The sequence below is a fragment of the Saccostrea echinata genome, unplaced genomic scaffold (genome assembly GCF_033153115.1).
Source record: "Saccostrea echinata isolate AGI-Se365-2 ecotype Australia unplaced genomic scaffold, CSIRO_AGI_Sech_v1 ptg000005l, whole genome shotgun sequence".
In the NCBI taxonomy this organism is placed as follows: domain Eukaryota; kingdom Metazoa; phylum Mollusca; class Bivalvia; order Ostreida; family Ostreidae; genus Saccostrea; species Saccostrea echinata.
The window spans coordinates 7,238,278-7,262,500 of record NW_026889754.1 but is presented as its reverse complement, the minus strand read 5'-3'; the positions used below and the strand labels follow the sequence as shown (position 1 = coordinate 7,262,500).

Sequence of the window (24,223 nt, the reverse complement as noted above, 5' to 3'; positions counted from 1 at the left end):
CCTTTCTAGTATTACACTGTATTTGATTTGTAAATCCGTCTACAGGGGTTGTACATAAGTTTTACAGGTCCCTGCTTAGTTTTTCACACACTAAAGAGTTCTCATTTCTTTCTGTAAATTGTCATAATTTTACAAAAATTTCCGTTTGAATGCTTATTGTCGAATTATGTGTATACATGTATATGTTAAAGATGAAGCTTTATGTATGTTTGTCCAACATTATTTCACTGTATAATGATTTGAAAAGAAGGTTAGGTTTTTTTGATTTCCATTCAGTTTTTCATTTATCATGATTGATAATGTAAATCGGCATGATCTGGGTTATTTTACCTATTCTCTTTCTTATATGTATGCTAAGGGGCCAAACTTATTTTTGAGAGTTTTAGACATGTATATAAACTGTTTTTTGGAATTTTTGGAATTGGTGCATTATTTATGTTTCGCAGATACTTTGTGTTTTCATTTGTAAATAGATGTCTCAGACAAGGTTCAGTTTTTTTTCCTTTTCTGTTATGCTCAAGTGATATAGAATTATAATTTGCTGGTCATATTAAATTCGTGCATTTCAGATCATTTTCTATTAAACTTTTTAACTCGGTTTCCATATGTTTGGTATGCTGAAGAAGACATTTTACCCATAACTTTTGTACATAAACAAATAGACAATTTTTACCACAGCCCCAATGTTGTTTTTTTTTTACTATGTAGCTTCTCAGGATGCACTGTTGTTTGCAACTAGTTTAACTTTTGTAGTTTATTTTTCCCTATTGGATTTTATTGCGTAACATATTGTTTTTCTTATGCTCAAGTTTTATTTCATTCCAGTATTTAATCGCTGTACACTTGCCACCTTCATGTTGTGAATGCTACCTATTTTAAATTTGGATGAGATGTTGTTCTTCAAATTGTAATAAGTATCCAAAACTTATTGAATTGTGATATATTTTTTACTTTGTTTTCAATTCTGTACAGAATCTTCATATAAATAGTCTAAGAAAAGTTTTTCGTGAGTTTAGTTTTTAAGATAAGGCATATGTTTCTGCTTTAAGTTTGAAAAAAAGTAGGGTAGGTCTTAAAGCATAATTTAAGAAGTAACTATAATCAAAGCTTTAAGAGTGACACAAATGTCAAAAAGAATGGCTTTATAAAACATTCCCACAATATAAAAATGAACATTGCACAAAACAGGAAAATAAATTTAGACAAAAAAGAAACATTAAATATATATATATATATATATATATATATATAGTCAGCATTAAGTCTGGAAAAAGCAGAAACATCTTGTTTGATAGTATTGTATATAGCTGTAACTTGGATTAAATACAAGCCACCAACTCCCATCTTTAACTTTGCATTCCAGTAATACACATGAACTTGAATTAAGTTGAAAATTCTGAAGAATTTATAAATTAAACCGAGAGGATACAAGAAAGTTATGATATTTGGATTCTTTTCATCAACGATAATCTCAAAAATTAAAACTTGCATGCAAAATAATTGCTGGCTGTATATATTCAAAGTATGTTCGGTAAAAATGGTACTGTCTGTAAAAATGGCTTACACAGTTCTTAAAGGGGCCTGGACATAGTTTTATTGTTTACATTTTAAATTTCTATGCTTATTAAAAAAATAAAAACAAGTTAAATGATTTGAACTAACATGAATATTCTTAGAATTCAATGACAACAGTGTTCTTCTTTACATCACACAACATCTGTTTTTGTAAACAGGACATGGGCTTTGTTATTGCTAGTGTTTGTGGTTCACCGACTGTGTTCTATTTGTTAAACTCCGCACACATCACTGCATGAACAGCTAGGGACCGACAAACCTTTGAGTTGATGTTCCTTTCTGGCATTTCTACTCTGAATTTTCTGGACAATAGTTTTAATACTTTTAATTAATACACAACAGACTTTTTATTTTTCTTAAATATTAAGGATAAAGTTTATTTTGTGAAAGTGTAAGGATGTGTCAATCAAACGCGTCCCGAAATTCGTAGTTTCAATAATTTCAAGATAAAAAAAAAAACGTCTGAAAACACTTTTAATATATTCTCGTCTGAAATGCTGTAGCAAAAATAAGTCATGTTATTATACAGAAAATTTTAGAAAATATTAACTTCAATTCTGTATACAGGCCTCTTTAAATTACTTCAAAGTTTGAAGCAAAGTTTGAACAGATTTGAAAATTACTGTATGCTTTGAAGGAGTATATATACACTAAAGTTCTTGTACATGTATAAAGTTTTTTAAGTTTGAATTGCAATATCTAAAAGTTTCTTTTAATACATGTACGAGGGGTTATCAAAAAGTTCGTGGACTAGCGCCATAAAATTAAAACCGCTTTAGGTACATCAATGAATTTTTACACATTTAGTTAGCATCATCTTTTCTATCTGTAGAATAAACCATAAATCATAAGTTAGATTTTTTGATAAATTGTTAATGTTTTTGTAAGCAATGGTATGTCCAGGCGGCGCAACCTCAAATATGACATTTTTTTCTACGGGAGTTTAACTGAAAAAAACCCTCTTGTTTTCAAGCATTTGTCATCAAAAAACCCCGTAAATTCAGGCATTTGGTACAACACAATTGTTCCGTAAAATCTGTAATTTTTACCCCATTCTGTAAATTCTATGAATTTTTATCGTAAATTTTATACGGAGTGTCCAAACAATTAAGGGCTTGAAAATGACGTCAAAAGGGGGGAGAGGTTTCTTTTTCCAACATTCTATAAAGTTTCGCACCTGGAAAAACTTGTATAGACCTATAGAATGTTTGAACGGGCTGCAGAAAAATAAAATGCATCCAGAGTACTCGTTTAAATATCCAAAAAGATTCAGAGAGATGAAAAATGCACAGTTTATGTCGATTTGTAGTCAGAGTGTCAAAAGTCAGTCTCGTCGAAAAGTGACGTTAATCATATGTGGTAAAAAATGAACAACAAGCTTTAGAAGTATTCTGGCATAACCAAGTGAGGATCTTTCCCTATTATAGATTCATTTACAATATTATATGCATTGAAAGCAGCTGTTCATGACATTGTAAAGTCATATAAACAAGACGGGCTTAAGTCCTTACTTAACTCCAGGTAATCACATCAAGATAAGTGTATTAGGTAGACAGAGCGGACATTGAAAAACAATGACGTTGTCGGACGTCATGAAACTAAACGGCGACAGCGCCGGATGATCATATAATGTCTTTTTAATTTTAGAATAATTTGGCAAATTGTCAACGTATCAAGCTAAAATTTTCAACATTTCTTAAACTTTTGTTGATTTACGTTCCTTATAAATTTTGTAAGCACAAGCTACATAGTATTAATTTTATCGCATCAGTCCACGAACTTTTTGATAACCCCTCGTACCTATATAGTGGTAGAGAGTGCAGAAAATCCTATTATATGGGCCATTTTTTTTGTCCGTTGTTGAATTTAAGAGGCAGCATTTTGATCATAACTTTGATTATAACGCTTATAAGGATAAATATCAACAGTTTTGGTTCTTAATACTATACCACGACAGTGCATGGTTTCCGGGGGCAATACTGAAAGTGAAAGTTAAACATGTGTACATTGTAAGCTAACAAATTTCCAGTTGAAGAAACTGGTGATGACAAGTTTTAAGTGGGTATGTTGCAAAACTAAATGTATACTTGGAGCTGCATGATGAACTTAGAGTCTAGATAGAATTCAGTACAATGAATGAATGATATTGTACTACTGATCCCGTTTAAAAACCCTGGTGAAGGCATGCCCAGAGACAGTTAAAATATTGTAAACCACTTACCTAAGGTTTGAATGTTTTCAATAGTTTCTAAGAATATACGCCATCTCCGTAACAGATTTTAAAGGTTATGTATAAACTGTAATGTTCTGTTATTTTAGCGTCTATGTGGCAACTATACTGTACATTGAAACAGTTGCTTATTGTTCATCCATCGAATACTATTAAATGATCTTCGAAATTGATTGATTGATTGTATGTTGTTTTATGTCCCATTCGAGAATTTTTCACTCATATACAGACGTCACCTTATAGCGGTGAAGTGCTTCAAATTTTGACCTTTACTCGGCACTCAAGGCCATTGAGCAGTGAGGGATCTTTATCGTGCCAACGCCTGCCGTGACAAGGGGCCTCGGTTTTTAAGGTCTCATCCGAAGGACCCGCAACTTTCACTTCAAAGTGCCGAGCGCATGGCGAAGGAACAGTTGCTACCTATTTTTATCGACTTAGGTCTGTCGCGGCCGAGATTCGAACTCACGACCTCCCGATCACGGAGCGAGCGCTCTACCGACTGAGCTACCGTGAACGGTCTCTTCGAAATTGAATGGCTATGTTGATTGATTATGTTTGCTTAACATAGCGAGAGGCTTTCCTCCTTTTATCAGAATTGTGACCTTATTTGCTATTGAAGAATGAATTATTCTTAATTTTGGGGTAAAAGCTGATGTTATATGATTTTAAGGTATGATATTCCCTCAATCCCTGAGAGCTTATAAAGTAATATATAGGTTCTAAGTTATTACATTCCATCCCTTTTAGATCCACCTACACATCTTACACAGGCTTTATATTGTCCAGAGTGAATATTACCAAGATTTTGAATCTTATACTCATGTACACATGTAGAAAGTTCTCTGGTAGATTTTATGTAACGTTATATAACCTTTTTCCATTCTTTTCTGACACAAATTCCTGGACAAAAATAGAGACAAAGCTTATCATCACTGATTTATAACTACATAGTTATTAGTCAGATGGACTTGGTTCCATAAAACCAATATCATTTGAATTATTTCTGCTGGGGATTTTCCCCATTACATATATATATATGCATACTAATATCATATATGAAAGAACACTTATATATTAACAGGTAAACTTTAATCTTACCATTTTTTTAACAGAATCAAAAGAAATTGAAACCCATAAGAATTTTGAGGGCGCCTCCCTTCCCTTGTCCGGCACTACCGCCACAGAGAAAGAGAAGAGACTGTCGCCACCACAGCCAGGGAGGGTTGTGGTGGTACGACAGCCATTGCTACTTCAGCCACAGAGGGTAGCGGAGCCACTACAACCCAGGCCACCATCACCTCGGAGGGTTCTTCGGGCACCCCCTCCATCACCGAGGTGATAAAACAGACTACCAATACCCCTGTGGGCTCTTTAACGACACTCGTCGGACCCGAAAATACCTTAATAGTTATAGGTAATTTTTTATGCAAATGCTGATATTCATCATCAAAATTAATTTAAATTATTTTTATTTTTTTGTCTTTACTTCTTATTATACCCATGGTTGTCTATATGTTATAAGAAAAAAAGTATCACTTTGATATTAGTCAGAGAGCAATACTGAATAGCATTAGCTGGTTTAAATATATGAAACATGTACAAACTGAACCTTGTGAATTTGGCATTGAGGAAGTGGATTGTAGAAAATGAGTATGCATCTATTGCATCTCTACCACTAACTACAGAAGCATATCTTGAACCCTGTCAACTAAGCAAACTTTAATGTTTTGTTTTTATATATCTTTTCAGTTACCGTTTCCTGTGTCATATGTATAGTCCTGACCTTTACCTTCGTGCATCTGTGTAAGAAAAGACGACGCACCACCATCCAGCGAACACCTTCACCTTTACCACTGCCACATCATTTTTCACCGGTTTACTCTCCACTTACACCACCCTCAAATATAGACACATCCACTCCCTTGCATACTCCATCTTTATTTTCTACAAGTCAAACATCCAGTCCGTCTGATGTATCTTTATTTGATGTGTCTACTAACCCTGCTGCAGCACACCTTTCATCTAAACCTAGCTAAGAAAATGGAATTAACCACTTTTGACACTAATCCACTTAAAAGTTTGACAAGGTCAATGACCAAATGTTAAAATAAAAAGAATATGTAAAGGAAATTTCATATTTTTTTCTGATTTCTTTTTTTCATTAAATTTATACAATTTCTTGTCTCAAAATCATTATTTTATTTGATTCCATTGGAAAAATTAATATTTTGTTCACAAAGAAAAAAAAATTGTATGTATATGTTACATAAGAAATCCTATTTTATGCTATTTAGGGTTCCATGTTTCAAAAAGTGTCATGTCAAACACTTATGTCTTAATTTACAGAGAATTTATACTAAAAAATTTGCAAAGGACAGAGGATACTAATCTAGTCATAGTTATAGTTACGTTCTTTTAGTGTATATATGTGTGCTACAAGAAGTCTGCTTAGTTTGCAAACTTATTGTGCCTCCTCCTGAGAGGGTGAAATACTGAAAACAAATAACAAAGATACATAAGTATGTATTCCAATGAAATTACAACTGAATGACAGTTACGAACCATATTCAATCCTAACATGCCAATCTGAATTTTACACTATACCAAAATTAAAAAATAGATGAAAATGAAAGTTTTACACATTAGCAATCAGTAATTTTAAATCTAACAATCTAGCTTAACAACATATCAATGCAATCTGCATCAATGTAGAGTTCTTTAACAGCCCCTATAAAATTTGTCCTTCGATCAGAGCGAATCTGCTGGACAGGACCTCGTAACGCTATGAATCTACGCATGCAATTAATGAATGAGGCCGAACTGATCTCCTCTACAAGTTCCACATGAACTCAACGAAACACTAAACAGGTAAATAACACACCCCATCTCTTTGAATTAGCTGAACCGCCCCGCGTTCTCCTCGTTACAACTGACCAGGGTCCGAAGACGTCTAAACCAACAAATGTAAATGGTGGAGCTTCTTGCAGTCGATCCTCTGGTAAGTCTACCATCTGAACCCATCCAATCTTCCCACGAAGTTTTCTACAAGCAACGCAGTGGTGGATCTCAGATGAAATCATGCGCTTTCCGTTGACAATCCAATAACCAAAAGATCGTATAGCCCCTTCTGTCATTTGTCTGCCCTGGTGGTGTATCTTGGAGTGATAATGACGAATGATCAGAACAGCAACATGATGGCTCTTTGGAATTATAATGGGATGGGCTGAATGCTGGTCACCACCCGGCTTGGCTTGCTTACTACGGATACGTCCACCGACACGAAGGAGACCATCAACACCCAAGATGGGATTCAAGGGTAAGAGGGGACTGTTCTTTGGGGGATCACTGCCATTTCTAATGGCCTTGATTTCTGCACCATAAGTTTCTAATTGCGCTTCCTTGATGATGAGTATTACTGTAGACTCAAGCAAATTGGTGTCATCAATGACCTGAGAGGCACATGTTTTCCTGGCAAGCATCTTCAGTCATTATGGCTCTCACTAAACTTTTCCATGTTGAGAAACGTGAAAAGCGTTTCGAACCTAATATTAGCTCAAGCACTGTCTTAGCAGTTGATACTTCTTTCTTTATCTCTTTATCAATCTCAGCATCAATAAGAGGAAAGTGTTCATTCACATCATCAACCTTGATACTTCGGAAAAAGTCTGGGCCTCTTAACCATGCTGTCTGGGAGATCTGAAGTTCTAAACTTGCGAGTGGTGCCATCTGCAGGATTGTCCTCTGTGGGTACGTGATTCCACTGTTCGACAGGATCGACCTTTTTTTTCTCTTCTTATAAGAAGTTCAATCTTAACATCATCCATCACAGTAGGTATAAATGAAACAATTTCTTGAAGGTGAGGGTACTGCTGTGCAACAGCAGGGAACGGAATTTCGTTTCTGTTATTGGGTATGTCGTTGCACTCAATGACGACTGGTAGCTCTAACTTGCATGTCAAAAAAGACTCCATCACATAACCATGACCCCTCCTTCCTGAAGTAGTAAGTCTTCCTGCACATGAAGACAGTATGTACTGATATTAGGGACTTCCTGGTGAAAAGAAGTCAAAGAATGGCGATGTTGCTAATGAATGACTGCTCCGGTCATTAATGAGAGCATACACAACTCGACACTTCTGTGGATCATTCTTTAGATATACTCTAACTGGTATAATCTTAGAGGGGATCTGCTTGTACCCCTTGGTGTTCCACAAACTTGTGCAAGCATTCTTCACTGTACCTTCTGGTGAGGGCTCCCCTACGTGGCAATCCACTTCCACATGAAGTGCACGTGGATGAGAAGATTTTTTACAGATGTCACATTTCACATTTGTCTTACAGTTCATAGCTCTGTGCTCCTTAGGACCATAGCACTTAAAACATATGCCATTGGAAAGTATGAACTTTTTGCGCTCTTCAAGGGGCTTTCTGCGGAAAGCTGAGCATTCGTTGAGTAAATGCTTTGTTTTGTGTAATGGACACAATTGTGAATCGTCTAGATTGGTAGTGTTACTTGAAGTCTAGTCTTCTTGACAACCACAGTTGATGTTTTTCTTTGGCACACTTGAACTTGAATTCATCCTTTCTGTGCGGTCGAACTGGAAACTTGGGTCATTCCGAGTCTTGGCCGTGTCTTGTATAAACTTGACGAAAATCGAGAAGGGTGGAAAGATGCATCCTTGTTGCCGTTTGAATCTACTAGCTTCTGTCACCCACTTCTTCTGTAGGTTCCAAGGTAACTTTGATGCAATCGGGTTTATCCCGGTAGAAGAATCAAAAATAACCAAAGAGAACATGGTATTGTGGTTGTTCCTTCACATATGCTATTTCACTGACTAGATCAGCTAGGTCGAATAGACGTTTGTTGTCATTGGCAGTGATTCTAGGGAAAGAAGTAATGCGCTCTTTCAGACTCCTTTCCACCATCTCGGGTGAACCAAATCTCTCCTCTAGCCTCTCCCATATTCTCCTTACAGCTAGTGCTGAATTTCCTGCATTACATGCACGGATGGTGCTGGCCTGTCTGGACGATGCTGGACCCAACCATCTAACCAAGAGGTCCAGTTCTTCGGTTGATGTAGTGTCTAACTCTTTCATGATCCCTTTGAAGTTTAACTTTCATGCAACATACAGCATCGGGTTATCGTCATACTTGGTAAGTCCTGACAAAAGTAAGTCTTTTTCACTAAGAACTTGGTAACTCTTGTCATCTGGTTAGATGTATTTGTTGACGATGAATCACACGTTGCATCTCCAACGGCACAGGTATTATGTACATTGTCAGAATTCTCAACGTGCTGAGGGGATGATGTTATCATCTGAACTCTGTGAGGTGGAGGTCTAATAGAGGTGAAAGAAGGAGCATCTGGGTCCAGGTGAGTTTGTCTTCAATGTGCATCACTGTTGTTGTTTACTTGTTCTGTGTCTTGAACAAAATCTCTGACTTCCTTGACCACATTAGGAGGAGCATCGTTCTGCTGAACCTGCGTAAGCTGTGGGTGAGGAAGATTCTTCACATATTCTTCTGTGCGTAACTTTCTTGTAGACGACATCTCTGTATCTTTCCTCTCAAGTTTAAATGTTTCTCTCATGGCCTCTATCTCCTTCTGTCGCATTTTGATCTCACATTCAGCCTTTACTAGCTTTAGCTGTGCATCCAACGCCGCCCTTTCCTTGAAAATTATCACCTCCTTGCAACGTATTTCAACTTAGCGCAAGATGCGTTTAGTTTTGCTTGCACACTTTGGAGGAAGGTACTTGAACTTCCACTCCTGCTTAAGCTGTACTTGGCGAGTCCTGAAGAAAATTCACTGGATTTTCCCGATTTGAATCTGCTAGAACTATGTTTTCTTTGAAGCTGTTGCGATAGGGTTGATTCTGCTCTAAGTGACGGTGATGCGAATGGTTCGTCTGACTGTTGATGAGTCTTTGAGTCTTTCACATTAGAGAGTTCATCTAAACTGAGGTGCACAGCATCTATCTTTGCACTCATAGCATCCATAATAAGACGGTGTGCTGCGGCTTCATTTAGGCTTTCAACTGTTCGTGTGCTTTGTAAAAAGGATAAAAAGTCCTCTGAACATTTAAGGTATGCGCTATAGCATGAACTCAAGAGCTGTCGAAAGGCGTCAATACAGCTCTCACTAGAGGGTTTTAGTAACTTAATATTATCGATGCATCCATCAATTTCCCTTTTGATGTCGCGAATCTTCTGTAGTTGTCTGTCAACTGTAGCTTCATACTGTTCCTGTCCCAGTGTGGACAACTGACGCATCCGGGTCATCTCTCTCTCTGTCCTTAGTTCCGGCTTCAGGCTCATCCTGGCCGACATCAGTTGAGCCAGATATTTCACTGTGCTACAACAAGTCTGCTTAGTCTTGCAAATTTATTGTGCCTCCTCCTGAGAGGGTGAAATACTAAAAACAAATAACAAAGATCCATAAGTATGAATTCCAATGAAAATACAGCTATAAAGCAGCCTTCATATTTCTTCATCATATTTCCAGCTTAATCCGATAAGTGTGAGTGACTGTATGAATGTGTGTGTGTGTGTGTGTGTGTGTGCAAAAAAATCCATTCTATACTGTTTTTGTAGACATTTATATGCATGTATGTATGTATACAATGGACAATGTAAATTTAAAAAAAAAGTTTATTGGAGATTTGTAGAGAAGATCCTGAAATTAAACATACATATGTCTGATCAATACAAACAGATCCAGAAAGTGCAACAACGACACTACCTGAATATGAAAGCACAGAAATGGCATCTCTTCAAAGCTTTGATCCTATAGTAAGTCGTGTTCTCTTTTGGATGAAGAATAATTTAAGACCAACCATTGACGACTTAAAGAAAGAGAATAAGTAGTAAGAAAATTACTTTAACAAAGAGACAAGCTTAAGATTGAAGATGTTGTTGTCTACAGATATGTAGAAAGAGAAACTAGACCTTATCGACAAGTGCTTCTCCCAGAATCTTTAAAGCAGTACGTGCTGGAATCGTTACATAACAATGCTGGGCACAAGGAAAAAAAAGAACATCGTCCCTTATTCAGAAAAGATGCTATTGGCCAACAATGAAAATATTGAGCAGTACTGTAAAAAATATGGAAGATGCATGGTATGTTAAGCACCAATTCCATCTGTAAAACCTCCCATTGAAAATCTTTTGGCCTTTCAACCATTAGACATACTAGCTATAGATTTCGCTGTACTTGAACGTGCATCTGATGGTAGAGAAAATGTGCTCGTTATGACATACATCTTTTCCAAGTACACACAGGCAGTTCCAACAAAGGATCAAAAAGCTGTAACTGTAGCTAAGATTTTAATCAAAGAATTGTTATTTTACTATGGAATACCCAAAAGAATTCATAGTGATCAAGGCAGGAACTTTGAGAGCGCAATCATTCAAGAACTCTGTAAATTTTACAAGATCGCAAAGAGTAGAACCACAGCATACCATCCAGAGGGAAATGGTCAAGTGGAGGGTTATAATTGAACGATGCATAATTTACTTCGAAGTTTAACATCAGAACAAAAACGCAGATGGCCAGAGTATTTACCTGAACTTGTATGCGCTAACAAGTTTTAGATGTCACTGCTGGATAAATAGAACGTATATTGTGAAATTTAAGATTTTACTGACAGAGGCTGCCCACCCCTAGCTGGAGTGGACAATGGTTGAGGGGTATTCCCATTTCTATTTATAGTATCAAGCACATCAATATAGATATGTCTCTGAATATTAGGAAAAATTACAGTTTTTTGCTAATTAGAAGCTTTGTAGAAAAAGTGTTAACAAATATAAAACTTTCTTTAATATGCCTATAAAAATAACAAGTGTTTGTACAATAAATGATACAATATTGAGGGTCGACTCTTGTTTCTTTTTATAGCAACAATGGTCTAAAAATAGATTTCTCGAATAATCGAGAAAATGAAGATTCTTGCACTTTTTCAGATCATGTCGGATGGAAAAAAATGCAGACTAACTCTTATAAACATAGTGTGACTGACAAGTACTAAAAACCATTTACTGAAATACACACTATCTGAAGGGGATTCCCTTTTCTATTTATAGCACCAAACACCCATAAATAGAAACATCTCAGTATTATGAGGAAAAATGACAATTTTCCACCAGTTGTAAGATTCATTGAAAAAAGAATTTACAGAATATACTGCTGTCTACAATATGTCATGAACAAGAACATTTCGGCAATTAATAATTAAAAAATATTGAAGATGGAATGTCTTTTCTTTTTTATAGCAACAGTTGTCTAAAAATAGATGTAGTGAGTTATTTAGAAAATATACATTCTTGCACAATTTTAGACATTATGGATTGAAAATTTGAATACTCTCTATCATAAACATAATGTGACTGACAAGTACTAGAAAACAATGACTGAAATGTAACATGTTTCAAGGGGATTCCCATTTTTATTTATAGCACAAAAAATAAAAACCAAGATACGTCTTGGTATATGAGGTAAAATAAAAAATGTCCACATACATACATGTATTATTGAAGGTAGGCTCACACTTCTTTTTCTTTTTAGCAACAGCAACAATTGTCTAAAAATAGATGTTGTAAATTTGCACTATTTGAGATATAATGGATGGAAAATTTGCAGACTAACTGAATAATGAAAACATAATGTGACTGACAATTACATATACTAGTTACCATTTACTGACAACAATGAGGATTTCCAGTTCTATTTATAATTGAAATACACAAAATCAATGGAGTTTTCTATTCTATTTATAGCAACAAAATTATACTAGAGACCAGAGGGCTTTAACAGTCATATAAGAATAACCCTGTAACGGATCAATGAAATGGCAATTTAGCAAGAGACCCAAGGGCCAGAATCGCTCTCCTGGTAAATTTTACAACCGTATCACTTCTATTCTAAGCTTCATAGTATCTTATATATTTAGGTAAATCCTTGAAATCCCAAAAGTAATTCTGTAACCTACTTTTTGGATAACAACTCTGTGAATTTATTGTAAGCCTCTTATAATTTGAAATATTTAGATGTTGTCTTAAAAGTCCAAAGCTGGGTCACTGTGACCCATTTTTTGAGGACCTAAGATGCTTTAACTGACAAATTTTGATGATTCTAAGCCTCTCAATATCAGAAATATTTAGATATAGCTGTGAAATTCCAAAATTAAGTCACTGTGACCTACTTTTTAGTTAACATAGTCCGTGATCCCAAAAAGCATAAAATGAGAAAATTGATGATTATTAGCCTTTTACTATTTCAAATATTTAGATATTCCCTTAAAACTACAAGTGACCTACTTTTGTCCTAACACCAGAACCTCTGACCCAGGGGCCATGAAATTCATAATTTTGGAAGAGGCAGTCTTACTCAACATAACTATGTACTTAATTCACCGGATTAATACCCAGGAGCAGAGAAGATTTTCAAAGAATTACTGCATTCATTTAGAGCCCCGCCCTAACACCAGAACCCCTGACCCTGGGGCCATGAACTTCATAATTTTGGAAAAGGCACTCTTGCTCATCATAACTATGTACTTATAGTTCATCTGCTTAAAATTCAGGACCAAAGGAGAAGATTTTCAAAGAATTAATGCATTTTCACTATATAAATCATCAGAGCCCAACCCTAACACAAGAACTCCTTACCCAGGGGCCATGAAATTCACAATTTTGGAAGAGGCATTCTTCCTCATCATTACGATGTTCTTAGTTTATCTGCTTAATATCCAGGGGCAGAGAAGATTTTTGAAGAATTCATGCATTTTCTCTATAAATCATTAGAGCCCCGCCCTAACACCAGAACCCCTGACCCAAGGGCCATGAAATTCACAATTTTAGAAGAGTCATTCTTCCTCATTATAACTATGTACTTAGTTTATGGGCTTAATACCCAAGAGCAGAGAAGAAGATTTTCAGAGAAATAATGCATTTTCACTACATAATCATTAGAGCCCCACCCTAGCACCAGAACCCCTGACATTGGGGCCATGAATCTCACAATTTTGGTAGAGAGCTCAATGCTTATTGCAATCATGCCAGCAGTTTGACTGCCTGATGTCCAGGAGTAAAGAAGAAGATTTTTTAAAAATTGCATTAATTTTGGTGGTTTTAGCCCCACCCCTCAGGCCCCAGGGGGGCAGGGGCCATGAATTTCACAATTTTTATTCCCCTTCACCCATAGATGCTATATGCCAAATTTGGTTGAAATTGGTTCAGTGGTTCTAGAGAAGAAGATAAAAATGTTCAAAAGTTTACGAACGACGTACGACGACGGACAAAAAAGGATAGCAATAGGTCACCTGAGTGACTCGGGTGACCTAAAAAGACACAGCAGACAAAATGAAAACTGGGAAATATTATAAAATCATCAATAGCACTTATCATGAAGTCTTCGGACGTGAGCTGAAAGCTGACTGTATGGTATGTGTTTTAAAAAACCAACCAGAAACATTGAGTCTTAAAAATATTCATTTTACTGGGTTTATTTTAAACTCTTTAAATTTTTCGCAAAAAGTTTCGTTCGACATTATTTCATACCCTACAAAATTAAGAAGTTAATTTTCGTAAAGACTCATTCACAAAATGAATATGACTTTTAAACATTTAAAGACTAAGCTTTTTGAACGCCTTTCTCATCAATTTTGTTTTAAAAGTTATATAGATAATAATTATAAATTTATATAAACCTTTTTTTTTAATTCGCTCAATAACAATTATTACGAAACGATTAACAATAAATTCAGTGAGACCTTTACCCATTTCACATTTTTCATATAGATCATGGAGACGTTTCTTGTACTTAGCGAGGCTGAATAAAAAACAGTACAAGACTTTTTCGAGCCCAAGCTTTACTCCATGTCGGAGGCCTCCGCCCTGCCAAATGGCTTAAGACTTTCACTTGCTCCCGTACAAGTGAAAAGTGTAAGTTAATCTCTCTCTCTCTGGAATATGTGTATAATACAGATTTTCAAAATTTAGGTCGGAGATATCACGTAAGTGTCTAGCGGGTCGAAAAGAAGAGAAGTCCAAATATGCATGGAAGGAAGAACAGCCCTCCTTACCCCCTGTGGTATTATTTCTCTCTGCTGGACGTTCATACATAGAAGATTGACCGTCCATAACCAAAGGAAGATAGCCGATGTCAAAATTTTAACCGGTCATATTGTGTATTCTATTTATTTAGCGTAAAAATCTACTCATTATATTTTTTCTTACGATAAGCTTTACGAGTTCTATTGACCATTGACACCTATGACGTTTCAGTACCACGTGACCATATCTAATAAGTGGAGATTTTTACGTCGAGGACCCTATTTTACGGGCGTTTTATCGTCAAATTACGGCCGTTTTCAACATTATTTCAAAAATTAAACGATAATTAAATGTTTCAAGAATATAATAGCGTTTCATTTTTAAGAAATTTAGATACGTGATAAAAACCCTTTAAGGTATGTCACTCGTCAGCTTTTTAGAAAAGTTCAGTCAGAACCTTTAACTTCAAAACTATATATTACAATTCAATATTTATAACATATTTAAATGAAACAATGCAAATTATTCAACATTCAATTAAAAAACTGCTCTCAAATTTATAAAGAAGCAAGATTTATGAGGGACTATTTCTTGTGGTGGAAGGATATTTTGAAGAAAATTCTTCAAATCTACACATTTGTCAAATTTATTATCTTGGAACTTAAGCCCCTCATACTTTTACTTAGAGAATATTTTCCGTTATGATATGCTAGGAATATTAAACATAGGTCCTAATTTATATCTTTAGATAAAATTTTATACACTCACTGAACAGACTTTGCCAAGAAATGAATATATATTAAAGGTGCTTAGACACAGATTTGAAGTTAATATTTTCTCAAATTTTCTGTATTATATCACGACTTATATATTGCAATAGCATTTCACACGAAAATATAATTAAAAACTTATTTTATCTGGAAATTATTGGAAGTACGAATTCCTGGACGCGTTTGATTAACACATCCTTGCACTTTCACAAATTTTATCTTTATCCTTAATATATAAGAAAAGAAGCTATTTTTTGTGTATTAATGAAAAACATTACGTCTATAATCCAGAAAATTCAGAGTAGAAATGTGCGAAAGCAAACCCCCTCACTAATATCGTCAGCCCGTGCTCAGTGTTGTGTATAGAGTTTAACAAATTGAATACACCCGTGAAACGTAAACTGTTTTTGTAAACAGGGCACGAGCTCTGTTATTGTTAATGTTTACGATTCACCGGGTGTGTTCAATTGTTAAAGTCTTCACACACCACTGAGCACGGACTGACAATACTGTGAGTGGGTTTTGCTTTCGAACATTTCTACTCTGAATTTTTCTAGATTAAAGTTTTAATATTTTTCATTAATACACAACAAAATTGCCACTTTTCTTAAGTATTAAGAATAAAATTAAAATTTGTGAAAGTGCAAGGATGTGTCAATCAAACGCATCGAGAAATTTGAAGTTTCAATAACTTCGAGATGAAATAAGATTTTTATTATATTTTAGTATGAAATGCTATAGCAACATATAAGTCATGAAATTATGCAGAAAATTTGAGAAAATGTTAACTTCAAATCTGTGTCCAAGCACCTTTAAAGAAGTCAAGATAAAATTTACACTGTTTTTTGCCTGAAAATCACCAATATCTCAAAATTTACATCACTGACCCCAACGTTTTCTGTCATTACTTTAAACAACACGATACTTCCAATCTGTCTGCACTTAAGTCATAAAAAGTTTGATACAAGTAAATATTTTATTGCCTCTTTAGATTTTTATACCCCAAACATGATACTTTTTTTAGTGCAAAAAGGTCACACAATAATTTATGCGCATTATTTTGTATGATTTGTTCAATCATAAGTATTATTCAAAGTATTTTACGTAAAATAAGATATTTATTGCCATAACTACATCTGATTAAATATGATAAAGAGTAAAGTAATTAACCAGAGTTACAGTTTAAGTGCAAAAAGGTCAACTTAATTGTACCGTAGCTCAGTCCATTGTCTTTGCAATTTTGACTCATGCTATATGAGTACTTATCTAAAATATACTTCTCAAAATATCTTTGATATAACAAATTTCACGAGTGACATACCTTAAAATATGTTATTAGGATAAATTTTTATGTAATTTAACCCTTATGCTCAATTAGACTAAAATAAAGTACATGTATTAAAATTGTTTCAGTAGAAAGAGTTCTTAGATACAATCAAATATATAGTATTATTCAAAAAATTAATATTGTACAGGACAATAATGTAATTTTGCTTCAATCAAAGCTTATAAATAGTTCTTCCTTCGCAAATATCAACAACAGAAGTTTATGTGTTCTTTTTTCTGTCGTTGAAATAGTTAATTACAATTTTTCAACAAAAATTTCCGACATTAAAGTTGCAGCTCGTATTGCTTTAAAAGACAGGCAACACCTAGTCCGACTTGCACTTTCCATTCTTTCTTTGTCTTTTTTTGGCAGGATTGAAGCGCTGGCTGCAATTTGAAAAGGACACATATATTGACATTTGCCTATTCTGTAACCAGTATTTTTTTTTTGTTTAAAGCAACATAATTTTGAAAATCAGTGTAATAATTTGAAGAATTTGCCATCTATTTTGAAATTAAAATTTATTAAATTCGGGTTTATAAAATTGCGTTATTTCTTAGGAAAGGAATTTAAATAAAACGTTGCAAAAAATGTTAATACATCTGACAAACTTCAATACATTTTCAAAAATATAAACTCTTATAAAGTGATGAATACTTGCATATCCACTACATTGGTGCCTTTCACAGATCCTTTTACATGGATGCTCTCTTTGAAGGTCAGGCCTTCAAAGATGGTCTGTATCATATCTGTATGGACCTTTAGTGTCATCCCATTCACAATGATGTAACTGTAGTAAACTTGTTGCTTATGTCTTGAGGCACATTCACGTCACCGCAAGGGAATACCGTGACTACCACGGCATCCACTTTTTTATTATATTTCTGAGAATGACAGGATTCCCCTCATTGAACCATGGGAACTTTGTGGCGTCATAAACTGTGCATTTTATGGCTCTTGATTCATCGGCCACTGCACAGTTGACCAGGACTCCGTTTTTAGGTCACCTGAGTCACTCAGGTGACCTATTGCTATCTGTTTTCGTCCGTCGTCGTGCGTCGTTCGTTAACTTTTGAACATTTTTAACTTCTTCTCAAGAACCGTTCAACCAATTTCAACAAAATTTGGTATATAGCATCTATGGGTGAAGGGGAACAAAAAATGTGAATTTCATGGTCCCTGCCCCCCCCGGGGCCTGAGGGGTGGGGCTAAAACCACCAAAAATAATGCAATCTTTAAAAATCTTCTTCTTTACTCCTGGACATCAAGCAGTCAAACTGTTGGCATCATTGTAATAAGCATTGAGCCCTCTACCAAAATTGTGAAATTCATGGCCCCAGGGTCAGGGGTTCTGGCCCCAGGGTGGGGCTATATAGATCATATAGTGAAAGTGCATTATTTCTTTGATTATCTTCTTCTCTGCTCCTGGGTATTAAATAAAGTTACTAAGTACATAGTTATGATGAGCAAGAGTGCCTCTTCCAAAATTGTGAAATTCATGGCCCCAGGGTCAGGGGTTCTGGTGTTAGGGTGGGGCTCTATTGATTATATAGTGAAAATGCATTAATTCTTTGAAAATCTTCTTCTCTGCTCCTGGGTATTAAATAAAGGAATTAAGTACATAGTTATGATGAGCAAGAGTGCCTCTTCCAAAATTGTGAAATTCATGGCCCCAGGGTCAGGGGTTCTGGTGTTAGGGCGGGGCTCTATAGATTATATAGTGAAAAAGCATTACTTCTTTGAAAATCTTCTTCTTTGCTCCTGGGTATTAAATAAAGTAACTAAGTACATAGTTATGATGAGCAAAAGTGCCTTTTCAAAAATTGTTAATTTCATGGCCCCAGGGTCAGGGGTTCTGGTGTTAGGGCGGGGCTCTATTGATTATATAGTGAAAATGCATTATTTCTTTGAAAATCTTCTTCTCTGCTTCTGGATATTTAATAAACTAAGTACATAGTTATGATGAGCAAGAGTACCTATTCCAAAATTGTGAATTTCATGGCCCCAGGGTCAGGGGTTCTGGTGTTAGGGCGGGGCTCTATCAACTATATAGTGAAAATGCATTAATTCTTTGAAAATCTTCTTCTCTGCTCCTGGGCATTAAGATGATAAACTAAGTACATAGTTATGATGAGGAGGTGGGCCTCATCCAGAATTGTGAAAGCCATGGCCCCTGGGTCAGAGGTTCTGGTGTTAGGGCGGGGCTCTATTGATTATATAGTGAAAATGCTTTAATTCTTTGAAAATCTTCCCTGCTCCTGGGTATCATTTAAACAAACTAAGTGCATGGTTATGATGCATAAGGATGCCTTTTCAAAAATTGTGAATTTCATGGCCTCAGGGTCAGGGGTTCTGGTGTTAGGGTGGGGCTCTATTGATTATATAGTGAAAATGCATTGATTCTTTGAAAATCTTCTTCTCTGCTACTGGAGATTATTTAAACAAACTAAGTGCATGATTATGATAGACAAGGATGCCTCTTCCAAAATTTTTAAATATATGGCCTCAGTTTTTGGGGTTCTTGAGGAGGGGGGGTGGGGGGGTGGGCTCTATTGATTATATAGTGAAAAAGCATTAATTCTATTAATTAATCATTAGTTAATCCTGTCTGCTCCTTAGTGTTCAGCTGATAAATAAATTGCTTAGCTACGAAGAAAATGGGAACTTCGAACAGAATTTTTAAATCTTGTGGTCTTAGGGGCAGGGGTTCTAGCATAATGGGGGGGGGGGTTGATAATATAGTGGAAAAGTGTTAATTCTTTGAAGTCCATAGTTATGATGAGGAGGGTAACTCTTCCAAATTTGTAAATTTCTTGACCCTTGGTCTTGGGTTCTGGTGTTAGGGTAAGGCTTTGTTGAATCTGTAGTGAAAATGCATTGTACCTGTGAAATTCTTCTCTGCTTCCGGGCATATCGGAAGCAAACTGAGTAAAAGTTTAAATGATATGAGTAAGTGTATTTCTACCAGATTTTTAAACATCTGGACCATTCGTCTAAGCATTCTGGTCCTGGGCAGGGCTCTATTAACTTGTATTCTACTGAGAGAAGTTATTCCCCTTTTCCATTCACCTTTGATAATTAAACACTGTAAATAATGTATTTGAAAGGTTAATAGAATAAGATAATTATGCAAGAATGTTTATCGTATAATTCAAAAAGTACTTTCTTAGTTTTAATAATCAGGTAGACCTGTAAGTAATAGATAAATAAAAATGAGACAAAGGTAACTTATCTTATTAAAAGTTCTTCAAAGACCATAAGAGAGGTCAATGCTAGAGGTCTTAATATGGGTTTAAAAATAGTACAGAAGCACTAATAGTTTGTTAATAGTCTGCATGGTGATAGTGTTAAGTGGGGGACAGATTAGAACTTAATTTATGAGTTGATACTGAATACTAGACTAATTATTTTGTTGATCCTGATCTTCCTACTTCTCTTGCTCTAGGGCAACAATGCGTCATCTGTCAGTTTATTTAACTTCTAAATTGTTGTATTATACTCAGGTGACCGTTAAGGCCCTTGGGCCTCTTGTCATTCTTTTCATTTTTGTACGTGAATTCTGTCTCTCCTGCAACAATCTTGATTTTAATGCTCTTAGTGTAAGGCACCTGTCCCTTCTGACTCATTAAATCAGTTAATGAGTAGTCTGAAACAAATAATCTTGAAAAGTAAAATTATGACATTTTGAGGTTTTGGAAATCAAAAAATAAAATTTTTGGGGAGCAAATTTTTCTTTGGTATGGAAATATTGCTTACAATTTTCTTTAATCACAGGCATTTGTTTTATATGCAGGCACTGCAGAAGTTTTAAGAATTAAATGAGATCATAACTCCTATGTTATTGACTTCACTGATAAAAAGATTGGTTTGTGATCAGAGTAGTATGATTCTAATGGTCCATGTAGATTTAGGTGCTCCTTATGGAAAATTTATGTAAATGTAATCTAAACATGAACCATAATCTGTTGTCACAGTGTTTAATAACTAATGAAATGAGTATCTGTGCATTAAAAGTTCTAAAATGGAAGAATTTTGTAATGCCTCCTGATTAGTCTCCCATTAAAATGGTTGGTTTACAGAAATTAACGGCAGATTACAAGTAATGCATAACATCATGACATCATGAAAATTGTTCTTGGTAGCAGATTTAGGTGGGCAATAAATGAAACAAATATTTGCAATGTCCAAGACAGTAATCAGTAGTTCTATGCCACTTCTTGAAGTTGCAGTCATTTGGTTCTGGTTGATATATGGTTTTTAGTAGACTGCCAAACCATGTTTGCTCTTTTGGTCATCAGCACGAAAGAGAGAATGTCCTTCAATGTGGAGTTCTAAATCTGCTTCAAATACTCTTGTCTCACACAAAGCTAAAGTATCCATGCATTGCAAGACAATGTCTTTTTTCAGGTCATTGAAATGTTTCTTCAGTGAATGACAGTTATGAAAATATATCGGTGTGCAATCATTGGTGATGTTTCGCAGATCTGGTAATTTTAGATGCAATTGTGATGTTGACTTCAAACGATTCATTTCATCCTTGATATTTGAACAAATGCTAATTGTTTTTTGCATTGAATTCCACGATATAGAGGTTGGAGAAGTTCTTAATACGACTTAAACGAACATAATGAATGTGATCATTTTTTCTGCTACCGAAATGTAGCACAGCACTATTTATAGTTCACCCTTGAGCTTTATGTATGGTCTTTGCTGCAGACATCTGTAGGGGAAATTGCCTTCTAACAAAATTGTAGGATTTGTAATGCTGAATGTTAAAACATCCTGTTACCTCCAGTATTGGTGTCCAAGACTGGGGAATGTCTGCCTTAGATAGATTTGAATATTTGTCACCATTGACAGCCTGATGAAGAATTTTCAAGCTCAACCCATACAATACTGGCACGCTGTGATGAGAAGACACGGTAATCAAACATATTTTTTTAACAGGAGTCTCCATTTGTTAATCCATCTTCTACGCTTACATTTAAGCACAATTAAATGGTGGTCCAATAGCAAGATGGAGTCTCATGGTTTTTCCTGTCCAGTCCTAAACTAGACTGCTGATATTCTTGTTTCATCAACTTGTTTGTCTATTATTTACCTCGTCAAACAAATTCAACCTGCAAACTTCAGAAATAATATATCCCATTGTCAGCATCAACACGAGTCTGTGAGATTGTGTAGATTAAAACAATATACAGTTTAAACTTTTTTAAAATTCTAATTGGCGGCTTCATCTGAATGCAGGCATTATTACAAGTGTTGTTTAAGATACATATATTTTATTGCGCGAAAAGACAAATCAAGATAAAGGTTGGATACCAGCGGGACACATATAAATGATAAAATATAACGTTATTTTCAATCTTGGCGGACATTTTGTAAGGGCGGACATAATGTGATGATTTTTTCGGAAAGGCGGACATTTCGTGGCGGCGAACATAGTGTGACGACGGAAAAAACGTGACTGAACAATATGTATAGCACAGTGCAAAAGTGGCAAATCGGCGCCCGTCAAACTCTATTTGGCATAAAACCCATGTTTTACCATGTAAACCATCACTTACAGAGTTCAAAACTACTTTTGTTACAGGTAAATCTCACCTGTCAGGTGAGAAAATCCCCTTTGAAAAGAAAATTCCCTTGGAAAAAATAAAGTTCCCATAGGAAAAAAAAATCCTGAGAGATATTTTCAAAATCTTGCAGGATTTCATTATTCCTTGCAGGGTATTTAATTTACTATGGGAGAATTTATTCTCCTTTAGGAATTTAATTTCCTACAGGAGACAGAGAAGATCCCTTTGGAAAAATAATTCCCTCATGATTTTGTAAATTCTTTTAGGATTTTCTTTTTCAGTTACAAATTCCTGTAGGATATTTTTGAAGGACATTGTTTTGAGGAAGCCATATGGTTACCATTACAGTTCCTACATTTAGGTTACTTTTGTCATCTTTTTCCTCTTCATCATACCTGAAACATATTTCTTTACCTTTATAAATATTTTGTCTATGCCCAGATTGCTAGCATTTGAAACACGGAAGCGAATTTGGGACGAACAATTGATGGATAATTTTTTTGTAGCTTTTACAATTGACAAATTCAGTGGTTTTTAGCTCACCTGAGCTGAAAGCTCAAGTGAACTTTCCTGATCACCCATTGTCCGTCCGTCTGTCTGTCCGTCTGTAAACTTTTCACATTTTCAACTTCTTCTCAAGAATCATTGGGCAAATTTTAACCAAACTTGGTACAAAGTATCCTTGGGTGAAGGGGAGTTTAAATTGTTAAAATAAAGGGCCAACTCCCCTTACAAGGGGAGATAATCAGGAAAAGACAAAAATAGGGTGGGGTCATTAAAAAATCTTCTTCTCAAAAACCACTGGGCCAGAAAAGCTGAAACTTATGTAGAAGCATCCTGGGTTAGTGTAAATTCTAAATTGTTAAAATCATGACCCCGGGGGGGGGGGGGTAGGGTGGGGCCACAATAGGGAATCCAAGTTTTACACATTGAAATATATTGGAAATATCATTAAAAATCTTCTTCTCAACAACCACTGAGCCAGAAAAGCTGAAACTTACGTGGAAGCATCCTGGGGTGATGTAGATTCTAAATTGTTCAAATGATGACCCCCGGGGGTAGGGCGGGGTCACAATAGGAAATACAAATTTTACATTGAAGTATATAGGGAAAATCTTTAAAAATCTTCTTCTCAAAAACTACTGAGCCAGAAAAGCTGAAACTTATGTGGAAGGATCCTGGGGTAGTGGAAATTCTAAATTGTTCAAATCATGACCCCCGGGGTAGGGCGGGGCCACAATAGGGAATACAAGTTTTACATTGAAATATATAGGAAAAATCTTTAAAAATCTTCTTCTTAGGAACCACTGAGCTAGAAAAGCTGAAACTTATGTGGAAGCATCCTCAAGTAGTGTTCACTCTAAATTGTTCAAAACATGACCCCGGGGGTAGGGCGGGGCCACAATAGGTATTACAAGGGGGGAAGTCTGGTAATGAACAGCAAGGCCAAAGTTACTCAGGTGAGCGATGTGGCCCATGGGCCTCTTGTTTATAATTTTGGGTACAAGTTTCAAATACTATCTAGGATTGAAGTATAATGAGTTTGTTTATAGAAAAAAATTGACACATTTGCAGTAATTTTTTGAGATTTTGTCCTTTCTATATAAAAACAGTTGGAAAGATAAGTGTTGATATGATTCCACAATTTTTTAATATTTTGTAAGGGGGGGGGGAGGGTATTTTATCCTCTTT

General features: G+C 35.5%; 2 protein-coding genes across 2 annotated transcripts in view; both read right to left on the bottom strand.

Moving 5' to 3' along the window:
• Positions 1-6,266: 6,266 nt before the first annotated feature.
• On the bottom strand, positions 6,267-7,531 carry LOC133179584 (uncharacterized). The gene is made up of 3 exons (XM_061314305.1): positions 7,385-7,531; positions 6,740-7,284; positions 6,267-6,297 (listed from the first exon to the last, which is right to left on the bottom strand). The coding sequence occupies exons 1-3, from the start codon at positions 7,529-7,531 to the stop codon at positions 6,267-6,269; spliced, it is 723 nt and encodes a 240-aa protein (XP_061170289.1).
• Positions 7,532-21,636: 14,105 nt separating this feature from the next.
• The window catches only part of LOC133179583 (uncharacterized), a 121,146-nt gene continuing 118,559 nt past the window's right edge, over positions 21,637-24,223 (bottom strand). Inside the window, exons 6-7 of the mRNA XM_061314304.1 lie at positions 22,872-22,926; positions 21,637-21,816 (exon numbers count right to left, since the gene is read on the bottom strand). Of these exons, the coding sequence (XP_061170288.1) occupies positions 21,637-21,816; positions 22,872-22,926 (235 nt within the window). The remainder of the gene's footprint in view (positions 21,817-22,871; positions 22,927-24,223) is intronic.